This window comes from Bubalus bubalis, chromosome 2 (assembly GCF_019923935.1).
Source record: "Bubalus bubalis isolate 160015118507 breed Murrah chromosome 2, NDDB_SH_1, whole genome shotgun sequence".
NCBI classification, from domain to species: Eukaryota; Metazoa; Chordata; class Mammalia; order Artiodactyla; family Bovidae; genus Bubalus; species Bubalus bubalis.
The window spans coordinates 86669381-86682370 of NC_059158.1; the positions used below are offsets into that span (position 1 = coordinate 86669381).

The 12990-nt window shown below is 35.8% G+C and overlaps 1 protein-coding gene across 9 annotated transcripts in view; it reads right to left on the reverse strand.

The window, feature by feature from the left end:
• SLC4A10 (solute carrier family 4 member 10) overlaps positions 1 to 12990 on the reverse strand; it is a 344973-nt gene that overhangs the window by 111772 nt on the left and 220211 nt on the right. For all 9 annotated transcript variants that reach the window (XM_025275927.2, XM_006074289.3, XM_044934690.1 and 6 more), the window contains 3 exons: positions 8825 to 8982; positions 4346 to 4433; positions 804 to 950 (listed from right to left, as the gene is read on the reverse strand). In XM_025275927.2, coding sequence (XP_025131712.1) covers positions 804 to 950; positions 4346 to 4433; positions 8825 to 8982 — 393 coding nt within the window. The remainder of the gene's footprint in view (positions 1 to 803; positions 951 to 4345; positions 4434 to 8824; positions 8983 to 12990) is intronic.

A 12990-nucleotide genomic window follows, 5' to 3' on the forward strand; every position in this document is an offset into this window, starting at 1 on the left:
CCTACTATGCTCCTCCATCCATGGTATTTTCCAGGCAAGAGTATGGGAGTGGCTTGCCATTTCCTTCTCCATAGGATCTTCCTGACCCAGGGATCGAACCCAGGTCTCCCGCACTGTAGGCAGAAGCTTTACCGTCTGAGCCACCAGGGAAGTCCCTAGAGAAACATTTTACTTACTTGATCACCTGTTTTATTACTAAAGGATATACTCAGGAATAGGAAAGGATTACTCAGGAACAGCCAGATTGAAGAGATGCATAGGACAAGGCATGGGGAAAGGGAGAGAAACTTCCATGCCCTTTCTAGGCACACCACTCTTTCCAATCTCCACGTGTTCACCAACCTGAAAACTCTCTGAACCCGGCCCCTTTGGGGGTTTATGGAGGCTTCATTACACGGGCATGATTGATTAAAGCACTGGCCATTGGTGACTGAACTCAAACTCCTGCCCCTCTCCCCTCTCCCCTCCCTGGAGGCAGGAGGGTGGAACTGAAAGTTCCAAACTCTAATCTCTTGGTCAGGCTCCACCTGGCAATCAGCCCCCATTCTTAAGAGAGTTTCTAAAGTAACCTCATTAACATAACAAAGACATCTTTGTTGCTTTCCTCACTTAGAAAATTCCAAGCATTTTAAGAGCTCTGTGCCAGAAATAGGGACAGAGACCAGATAAATATTTCTTATTATAATCACATCACAGAAGTTACAATTTAAATCATTTGAATCTTCAGCTATACTATCTTAGTACATATATTTAAAAGGCAAAAAAATGATGGTAGTCCTAAGAGTATTTGCATATACACATACTTGGGAAGGAACATTTTTGGGAGGCTCTATTCGAATGCTTGGGTCCCACTCTCCGGGAGGAAGGACAGTCACCTGATCCAGAAATTCGTCAATTCCTGACACCAAGTCATTACGATCTTTTGCTTTGTAAGCAACATCATGAAACACCTATAGAGAGAAAATAACCATTCATAGATTTAAAAAATGCATCTAAAATCTTAATGTATTTTGTGTTTTCATTTCCCAGTTAGCACACATGTGATTATAACAATTTGAATACGAAGCTCTTAACTAAAGAAGTTTTAGTGTAAAATATTATAGTCTCTTTTATTCTATGATTGCACAGATGTTTATCTTTTCTTAGAATGCTAGATGAATGTTGAAATTTCTGGTGGAAAGAGAAAAAGAAGGAAAAGGAGAATAGAAGGAAGCTCATTAAACTAGAATTAATGATTCAGGTTTGACAAACATTGTTTATATATATGTAAATCAAACTTTCTGAGAGAAGCCCTTGCTTTAAAATAAGAGATAAAAGTTTATAACAATATTTATACCATGGCATAAAATAATGCTTGAATAAATGATGGACTAATCAATAAACAGTACTAAGCCAAGTTATTATCTACATAAAAGTAAAACAGGATCTTTATCCATATCCCACTTAAAAAGCAATTCTAGGTATTAAGAACTTAAATATGAGTGTTAAACTATTAAATTAATTGGACATAATGTAGAAGGATATATTTATGACCTCAGAGTAAACAGTAATGCAAATCTCCAAGATTTAGTGTAGTGTCAAAACAAGCACATAACTAATTTCTTCTGTTCTTCAAGGAGGAAAAAAACTACATGTTCAGTAATGTCAAATGCCAATAAGAGATTAAGTGACATGAATACTGAACATAAGATAGTATATTTTGTAAATGATGACCTTACAGAAAGCAATTTCAGTAGAGTGGTAGTGACAAAAATTACACTGCAATACATTGAGATAAATGAAATTATTATATTCAGGACCAAGTAGAGATTACTCTTTCAAAACTCTTAAGATTCAGGTTCAACCAACACTTCAGTGGGACGTGCTATGTTAAGGAGTAACAAATTTTAAGGATGGGAAAATCCTGGCCTTTTATTTCATATGTATTTTCTAAGTAGCTACTATATGTTAGGCCTGTTTGCTAAATGAACCAAAGGAGTCAGTGTTGACTTGGCTATGTGACAGAGAGAGAAAACTGTTGACACAAAAGTCCAGAACAAGAAAAAGAAAAGTTTCCTTTTTTTTGCTTTTGTTCTTATAAAACTATGTTATTTATGTTAATATACAATTACTTTATTATTATTTTAAAATAAATTCACAAATATATTTTTAAAAATTCTCATTTTTAAGTTCTCTTATAAATATCAGCATACTATCAATATAAACAAAAGCTCTTTGGAGAGCTTAATAATTTTCAAGACTATGAAGGGATTAATAAATTGGTAATAGTGCCAATAAACAAAATCATATGATTTATCTCCAGTCATGCTCCACAGGAAGGGCGAAAAGAGGCTAGCTTAATTCAAGATAAGGTGTTGCTAGGATGACTAGAACATTCAGTCATTAATTCGTATTAAAACAATGTATTGAGCCCTGACTGAAGGCCAGACACCACGCTAAATGTGAAGAGACGAAAGGAAAAGACAGTCTGCCTACAAGAAGTCCCCGGTACAGAGAGGAAAAGAACAGCTTAGTCAACAAATCACTGTTTGAGCACCTGACAAAATCAAAGAACAAAAATGAATATTAATGGTAATTGCTCACATGGAATTTAGAGATTAATAATGAAATTCACTTCATCATTTTCTTAAATTGCATCAATCAACACACTGAATTTTATTCTTGAATATAATTGTTCAATGTATTTCAAAGCAGTTAGATGGCAGAACAATTTCTCCACCTGAGCTTTGAACAATAAAAACCTTTCATTCTCTTTTAAAAGTATTTAAATTTTCTTTTAATATTCAATGAATGTACTTCATAATTAACATATCCTATTATAATTAACAGCTCTCATCTTTTGCAATAACTTTCTGGTTGAGTTTCCTCTTCTCTGTTTCGCTCCTCATAGAGTTGGAAATTGCTCCAAGCTAACTTTCAAGTCTAAAGGATTCATGTTTGAGCCTTCATTCAAGGGCTCATTTGTTGTTGTTTAGTTGTTAAGTCGTGTCCTATACATGTATATATAGGAAACTAATACACGACTGAAGTGACTTAGCATGCATGCATGCGTTGGAGAAGGAAATGGCACCCCATTCCAGTGTTCTTGCCTGGAGAATCCCAGGGACGGGGGAGCCTGGTGGGCTGCCGTCTATGGGGTCGCACAGAGTCAGACACAACTGAAGCGACTTAGCAGCAGCAGCAGTTGTTAAGTCATGTCCTATACATGTATATATAGGAAACTAATACTCTCTTTAAGTTGGTTCTTTCTAAAACAGATGAAAAAATTGGTTTTGTTCTAACTTTTGGTTTCCTATGTGTAAACATCAATAACTAACTCATATAAAATCAATAAACATAATTTGAACAGATATAATAGAATTTATATTGAACTCCAAACATAAGTTCGAATTTTCAGATTTCATAAACCTAGGAAAAGTTATATACAATACTAATTCATAGATATTTGAAATATTTCAATAAATTATTAAATACTAATTAAAAGTTATATACAATACTAATTCATAGATATTTGAAATATTTCAATAAATTATTAAATTATTTAGATGAGATTTCAGAAATGTATAATCTCATTTGGTATTTACTACTGAATTTTGAATTTATGTCAGTTCTGTGATTTTTGCATCTCCTCTTCTTTTACAATAAAAATAGATTTTTGCAAAGCATAGTAGAATTCAAGAAACCAGTTATATGATATGATATTTTATGTTTATTTTTATGATCTTACATTTTTTAGACATAGTTCTTTGAGAAGCTGACGAAAGTTTTTTCCAGTTCAAAAAACTACATACAGTGTTTGTACACAGAAAAAATTGTGTGTTGAGTCAGAGATCACAGGCCTCCTTGAAATCTATCTTCAGCTCCTCTAATGGTTAAAAGGTTCCAAGGTTAAAAACATCTCCATTTAGGCAGTAACAAAGAGAGTTGATAGATGTCTTACAGCTTTTGGTGTCATGTATACTATCCAGATAAACTGCCTCTTTTATTTTTTGAGAGCTTAAAACTATTTTGCCCCAAACAAGACCCTCAATGATATTAACAATGGTGCTTACTTTGGCAACACAAATGCTACTCAGTTCACTTAAGGGAATATTAATAAATACACTCTAAATTCACTAAACAACAGATTTTCTTTAAAGTATAGGGTTTTAAAATGTTCATGTGTGTGAATGAATTTATTACCCTTTTTGAACAAATTTTTCCAAGGGAAATTTTATAATAGAAGCATTTAAAGGGGATTCAATACAGAGAAATCTGATTCAAAGTAAACTGTCATGAATACAGAACTCCAAAAGTTAGGTGTACCTAGTAGGGGGAAATGTTCCCAATGAACTTGAATAAATACCTCATCTGTCATTAGGGTTGCAATTGATCTGCCAATCTCATGGTACTGTTGACCCTTTCCCAGGGGTCCCAGAAGAATGAACAAAAATCTGTAATGAAGAAGAAAAAAACATGTTTCAATGTAGAAATTAAAAATAATTTTAGTAGTACAGCATCACTCATCTCAAAGGAATTACTGAAGATAGGATTTCAATGTAAATATAGGATTTCTATATTTTTCCAAGTTATTATTACATATTTTGAAATATTTTATGTTTCAAAATGACTCATGCTTAAGATCCTTGAGCAATTGGAATCTGGGGTATTTTGCTGTTTCTTTCATTTAGTTACCTATAATGCTTAAGCAGTTAGTATGAATTTTAAGGATTCTATAATTCTTATAGGAGAAAGTTAAGAAAAATAGAATCTGATTAAATCTTTTTGAATTGTAAGATAGAGAACTCACTATCATATATGTAAACTGTAGAATTAGGTAGAAGAGGGGAATGGTAATACAGTAGCATAAGCAAAGAAAGAATATATGGTAAAAAAAAAAAAAAGTTGGTGTGTGCAAAATTTACATTAAATAGAAAAAATGATTGCCCGGAATCAAAAATTAGAATTAAAAGACTCCATTAATTCCAATGCTTGAGGAATAATAATAGCAGCTGCACTGTGATATTCCATCTATTTAAGGTTGAAAGTCTAGCAAATTCATCATCACAACTGGAAATTTTGAAGAAATCAACATGTGTTTTAACTTTGGAGGACAATTACTGTTCTGTCTCTGAAAAGGTCAATTCTACAAGGAAATTATGAGAATTTTAAGACGCCCTGTATTTCATAATATAACTACAGCATTCACTTGTTAAATGGTTTCTGCTTTTAAGTATGAAGACTAATGACTTTGTAAGGTATACTGAAATAGATATCACAATTTTACCTTTCATTCAGTTATAAACTTTAGAGATTGTACATGTTTTTACATGATGTATATATTACAGTCTTAGAGGATCTGACAATTTTTTGTGTCAGTTGTAACTGAATCCAATTCTACTATACAGAAATGTCCACTATACACTTAAAACAGGAATAATTTAGTGTGGTGGCAGATGCTTTACTAATTATAGTCCTTTTAAGAAATTTCCTAACCTGTGTACATCTTACTATTTTCACATTTCTATTCCATGGACTATTTATAAACCCTAAAATTATTTTCTGGTATTTTTTACTATGTGTTACTGTTATACACACAGTGTGCCCTTTTGTCCTCCTAATAAAGGATAATTAGGAACCTTGAATGGCTTTCTTTATTCTATTTGTCTAACTAATCTTCTTCCATTTTTCACCTTTCCTAACTAAACAGTCTAGTCTTTAAAATTTCTCCTTACACAGTGCCTCCACCGTGCCCCTAATTTCTCCTCCACTGTTCTCTAGACACACTTTGCTATGTCAGTATGAAATGAGGTCACTTAAACCTTGACAGTTTTCAAAGTGAGGGTGTATAACCCCATTATGGCTTTTCTCTACTCCTGGGAGTTTTTTTTTCCTTTCCTTTGAAATACAAGAGCTATCATTGTCATAAATAACCATCATTTATTCAGAGTTCATCGGACACCTTCTTAGCTGGTGGAACAAGAATGCACTGCTTGGAAGACACAAAGGAATTTTAATCTACTAAAATAATACCACTATGGTTAGTAAATTTCACATTAAATCTGAATCCCCAATTCCCAGAAACTCTGAATAGATTACATGGTGTATATGGAAAAGTATAGCCTTAATCATACGTCAGACACCACCTTAATGTGTTCAGTTCATCCTTCTCCTTTTTAATAAAACTTGGTATGCATCAGAAGTCTTGGTAGCCCTCCAGATGAACAGACACACTTCTCTCTATAACTTGAATTGGTAGCTAGTTTCCTGCCTCAAATCTGTTCATACACAGGTTCAGGCAGAGGTTCTCAAACACTGAATTCCTTTCCAGTCAGCTGAGCTCTAATGAAATGAGGCCTCTTCTGACTAAACTATTCTATATTTTTGGAATATCATATCCACAATCAAAACACAGAGTGATATAATTGGCTATGTTTTGAGTTAAGGCTGAAAGGTTCATAGAAGAAACATTCTACTAACCGAGTTATCATAGCACCTGAAATTATCATCAGTTTAACTTGACTAAGACCTTCAATGTTTGGAAGAGGAGACAATTAACAGCATCTGAGACAATTATATAGTGTGTTGTGCTTTGTTGCTCTGTCATGTCTGACTCCTTGTGACCCCATGGACTGCAGCCCACCAGGCCCCTCTGTCCTTGGGGATTCTCCAGGCAAGTATACTGGGGTGCATTGCCATGCCGTCCTCCAGGGGATCTTCCCAACCCAGGGATCGAATCCAGGTCTCCTGCATTGCAGGTGGATTCTATACTGACTGAGCCACCAGGGAAGCCCAAGAGACAATTACGGCATCACACAAAGGGCACCAGTCATGATGGAAACAGGGCCATACATAGATAACAGGGCCATACATACATAGATTTTGCTGTGGGAACAGGATCAGAGTGAAAGCCTGTCTGCACACAGGAATCACATTTGATGGAGGGAGAAGGGAGGAAAACAAGGTGCCCTAGAAGAATTGCTAGGAATGTAATGTGTTGTGGCCAATATTCATTTTTCTTCACGAATTTGCCCCTGGACAGTCTTATCACTATAACATGAGATAAATAATAAATAACAAAATTCAGTTAATATTATGGCAAAGTTGTTAGTTTTTATGTGCACCTAAATGAAAAACACGTTCAGGTAATCAAGTTAAATTTGTCCTTTTGATTCAGATTCAACCACAGTAACTACCAATGATTCTTAAGACTCTATGTATGGGAACTATACTAAGATTGAAACATATGGTATGTAAGACACAGCAGGTAGTATCCTAATGATGGCACTTAAGCATAAACCAAGCCTTGAATACTTTGATCTTATCGAGTATGATCACACTCATATACAAGATCCTCTTTAGCCCATGCATGCATGCCTGCTAAGTTGCTTCAGTCATGTTCAACTCTTTACCACCCTATGGACTGTAGCCTGCCAGGCTCCTCTGTCTATGGGATTCTCTGGGCAAGAATACTGGAGTGGGTAGTCATTCCCTTCTCTAGAGAATCTTCCTGATTCAGGGATGGAACCCGCCTCTCTTTGTCTCCTGCATTGGCAGGCGGGTTCTTTACGACTGGCTCAGACCGTAAAGAACGCCTGCAATTCAAGAGACCCAGGTTTCATCCCTGGGTGGGGAAGATCCCTTGGAGAAGGGAATGGCTACCCACTCCAGTACTCTTGCCTGGAGAATTCCATGCACAGAGGAGCCTAGGGGGCTCCAGTCCATGGGGTCGCAAAGAATTCCACAGGACAGAGCGACAAACACTTTCACTGTCTTTACCACTAGCGCCACCTGGGGGCCCTGTTTAGCTCATGCTGCTGCTGCTGCTGCCAAGTCGCTTCAGTCGTGTCCGACTCTGTACGACCCCATAGACGGCAGCCCACCAGGCTCCCCCATCCCTGGGATTCTCCAGGCAAGAACACTAGAGTGGGTTGCCATTTCCTTCTCCAATGCATGAAAGTGAAAAGTGAAAGTGAAGTCGCTCAGTCGTGTCCGACCCTTAGCGACCCCATGGACTGCAGCCTACCAGGCTCCTCCGTCCATGGGATTTTCCAGGCAAGAGTACTGGAGTGGGGTGCTATTGCCTTCTCCGGTTTAGCCCATAGTCTAATGCAATCTTTGAGAAAAGCCTAATACTTTATCACTTTTCACCAAAAGTCTAAAAAAGGAGTTCCAGTATTCTGGCCTAGAGAATGATTATACAACTTCTGAGGGATTCCCTGATAGCTCAGTTGATAAAAAAAAGACACCAGTTCAATTCCTGGGTAGGGAAGATCTCCTGGAGAAGGGATAGGCTACCCACTCCAGTATTCCTGGGCTTCCCTTGTGGCTCAGCTGGTAAAGAATACGCCTGTAATGCGGGAAACCTGGGTTCGGTCCATTCCTGCATTGTGAAGATCCCCTGGAGAAGGAAAAGGCTACCCACTCCAGTATTCTGGCCTGGAGAATCCCATGGACGGTACAGTCCATGGGGTCGCAAAGAGTTGCACATGAGTGAGAGACTTTCACTTCACTTCATGATGATATAGACCAGGGTATTCAGAGATAAGGAGTGTGCCTAAAAGAAAACATTTGGCAAAACTAATACAATTATGTAAAGTTTAAAATAAAATAAAATTAAAAAATAAAGAAAGAAAGAAAAGAAAACATAGAAATTTGAGAAGAAGGAAGAAAGAACAGAACAATTTTTAAAGCACTTTTGGCACTCTTCCAAAAAGAAGAAACAACAGTTTTGTGGATTATACTTTAGTTTCAAGAAAAAACTCTCAGAGGAAATTATATTTATACCTTTTCTCCCCCCACCAAAAAAATGGCTTAAGTGCAAAAGACGCTCTTATACTTTTACCTGGTTGGGATTGGGACCTCTGCTAACCCTTGAAGCAGTACAGCTGGGGACAGCCTGACAAAGGCAACTACAGCGCGATCCAAAAATTCTAATTCCCCAACTAAGATGTTTGAAGCTTCAGCACCTGGAGGAATCTTCTTCATAAAATGCAGATCGACCTGAGAGCATCACAAAGTAAAACACATCAAAACTGGAAAAACCTGTTAAATCATTCCTAGCAGACTACTTCACACATGGTAACCCATCATTAAATATAGTTTAAATAAATACAGCTTATATTAAGTATTATTTAAATCAAATTTAAAATAGTTAAACATCTTTCTTGCCCTTTAAAAATACTTTTTTTACTTCTGTATTTTTGGAATTTGTTAATACATTGAATACTCTAGTTTTCTGCTCAATACTTTTCAAAGATGCTTTTCAGCATCAGTAATCTTGAAATTTTCAGGGTGAAAAGATTATGTGTTCAATTAAAATGCATATATTCTAATCATAATTTAATTAGTACTTGCCAATATATTTAAATATTTGTATACTACATTATCTTAATTTTGTACATAATACATTTCAATTAATGTATAAAATATGCCTATTTCAAAAGAAACATAATCAAAATTTTCCTTATAATATAAATTATGACTTTAGTATTCAACTTTATTTTAATTGTTCTATAGCCTTCACATAATACTTGTCCTGATTAATCTTCAATTTCTCATCAGAGTATTTAGATATGGCAAAGTAAAGGAAACAAGAATAAAAATATTAACATTTAGAGTTGCTGAAGAGCCACAGTTGAATTTCTGATATGAGATGTCTATGACTGAAATGAATGCACACAAAACAAATCCATCATTAATAAAAAGAAATGCTTAAAGGGTGAAGTCTGAAAATGAATGTAAAATATTCAAAGAATAACTATCAATTCTCACATAGAGAGCCTCAGTGAAAACCTAGTAGTGATTTTTAAAGTCACTTTTACAAAGCCTATTTCTTATTTCTAATTCATTGACTTGCTTTTAATGGAAACCTATTGGTAGGTAATAATGATTGCTGTAATAATTCTTTCTATGCTTCTAATGAAATGGAGACTAAAGACCAAAGTGGGAATAGGAGAGAGTGAGGCAGAGAGAAGGAAAAGAAAGAGAAGGAGAAAGAAGGAGAGGGAGGGAGATGACAAGATGAGGAGGAAGCGGAAACGAAGAGAGGAGAAAGAAGAGGAGAAAGAAGAGAGAGAGGGCGAGAAAAGAGCTCTCAAAAATACTTGAGGTCAACAAGACTTTTTTGGGGGCCAGATACTCCTTCTGTTTAATGATTTTCAAATTTTTTTCAAGCAGTTTAAAATGAAAAAAAATTAAAACTTTTAGGAGGAATAACTTAGGAAGTCCATAGCCAGACTATATTGACTATACTAAATTTGCCGCTTTCTGAAACAAGACCTCAGCACACTTGTATAGAAGGTTTATAAGTACTTAATTTTCTGTGAGATAAAGGTGCCTCAAAACATAAAATCCATTATATGAAATATTTATTTTATCATAAGGATTAAATGTAAAAATAATCTAGTATGCCACTAAAATATCAAATAGAAGTAATGTTCTATTTTAAAGAAAAAGAAAATGATTTAACAAAGCAAAACTGCCTATAAAATTTGATGAATATTATAAATTTCAAAAATTTTAACCTATAAATATATTTCCAAATATAAATTTGTAAACTTGTAATACCTATACACTATTAGCTCTGTGAGAAAAACATATTAAATCTCCACAAGTCTTTCAGAGCCTAAAAAACTAAAATAAACTATTAAGTTTTTTCCCCCAATAGAAATATGATATCAATACACTGGAACCAAGAGAAAATGGCTTTTTAAGAAAATCTACAACTGGTAAGCAATATGAGTCATATTGGTAATATCTGTCATAACTCTAATGAGAAGTTTGAGTTCAACCTGGAAGACTGTGTAAATTCCTTTATTCAATATTTCCTGACATATGCCATAACCTTAACTACTGATGTCTGTGTCTCAGGCACGGGGCAACTACTCACACGACTGCTTTAAGATTTACTTTAATTAAATCAAGGAGTACCTAGTACGCTGTGTGCACGTGTGCTAAGCTGCTTCAGTCATGTCCGGCTCTGTGTGACCCTATGGACTGTAGCCTGCCAGGCTCCTCTGCCCATGGGATTCTCCAGACAAGAATACTGGAGTGGGTTGACACGCCCTTTTCCAGGGGATCTTCTCAACCCAGGGATCCAACGTGCATCTCTTGTGTCTCCTGTATTACAGATGGGTTCTTTACCACTAGCGCCACCTGGGAAGCCCACCTAGTATGCTGCTGCTGCTGCTAAGTTGCTTCAGTCGTGTCCTACTCTGTGCGACCCCATAGATGGCAGCCCACTAGGCTCCTCTGTCCCTGGATTCTCCAAGCAAGAATACTGGAGTGGGTTGCCATTTCCTTCTCCAATGCAGGAAAGTGAAAGTGAAGTCGCTCAGTCGTGTCCGACTCTTACTGACCCCATGGACTGCAGCCTACCAGGCTCCTCCATCCATGGGATTTTCCAGGCAAGAGTACTGGAGTGGGGTGCCATTGCCTTCTCCTATGCTAAAGTAGCTTAGTTTTATAAAAGAAAATACATGGTCCTTAAATTTTGTTTTTGCATTATATAATACTTGATATATCACTGATTGATACCCATTACTTAGAAAATCCACTAAAATATTTAGAATTTAATTTCAGGATTAGGACATTTATTCTGATTTAAAATGTAACAAATTATAGTTAAATAACATATATCAAAAGACCCATTATATTATTGTAATACTCTATGCTATATATAGTATAATACTATACTAAATACTAATATATATAGTATAATACTATTCTCCAGGCCCAGAAAGAGTGGGCCTTTTCTTTCCCCAGGAGATCTTCCCAACCCAGGGATCAAACCCAGGTCTTTTGCATTGCAGGCAGATTCTTTACCAGCCAGCCACAAGGGTAGCCCAAGAATACTGGAGTGGGTAGCCTATTCCTTCTCCAGAGAGTCTTCCCAACTTTGGAATCAAACTGGGATCTCCTGCATTGCAGGCAGATTCTTTACCAACTGACCTATTAGGGAAGCCCACTCTAAATTATAGTACTTATTATTCTTGGACTAGTCATATATTTGGGGGTAACAGATATATATTATCTACTTATTTTATTATATTATACAATTATATATTATTCCTGGGATAGCCCTATATTTTTATATTTATGTTAACATACAATTCATAAAGAACCTTATTTGTCAATCTAACTTTTAATACAACAAAAGGTCACATTTAAGGACCACAGTTTAACTTTTATAAAACTACAAATATCAAAAATAGCTCTGAGGAGTTAGGTTGACCTACATTCCTAAGACAGTCCTCAAGTGGACTCAAATATGGAATAAAGAAATCCTGGAATTTTCTAGTCCTCTGAAGAGAATCTTGAAGAAACCAAGCTATATACTCATGGATCTGGACTTATACTCATGCATCTGGGGTCTCCAGACCTTTACACTAGGAAGGGAAACATGCTTTATTCTGGTTATTTGACACTTAAGTTGTGAATGAGAAACAGTTATATCACTGGGGAACAAGGTTAGACCAAAGATAATGGTGGAACCATAAGACTCTGGACAAGCTACACACTAAGATGTGAAGGAAATACACATAAGTCTTTAGGGAGAAAGTTTAAGTCTCAAGCCCATTGTAGAATGTACATGAAAATGAATAGAAATTCCCTGGGGAGACATGGTCTTGTAACACTAACCAGCGAGTGATCTCTAGTAGCTCTCTTAATCTGGGATTCAGTTTTCTCCCCTTCTCAATGAGATTTTTAAGGTTTCCTAGAACTCTAGGATTTTATAATGCAATATATTTCATACTTTAAAGACTGATGATGAAGTGAGTTCCTTCTACATAGAAAATAATGCGGCAGTTCCTTTAAGTCACTTGAAATTAAAAGAAGCCATCAACATTTGATATGAGCCACAGTCAGATCATGAACTCCTTATTAACAAATTCAGATTTAAACTGAAGAAAGCAGGGAAAACCACTAGACCATTCAGGGATGACCTAAATCATATCCCTTATGATTACACAGTGGAAGTGACAAATACATTCAAAGAATTATATCTGA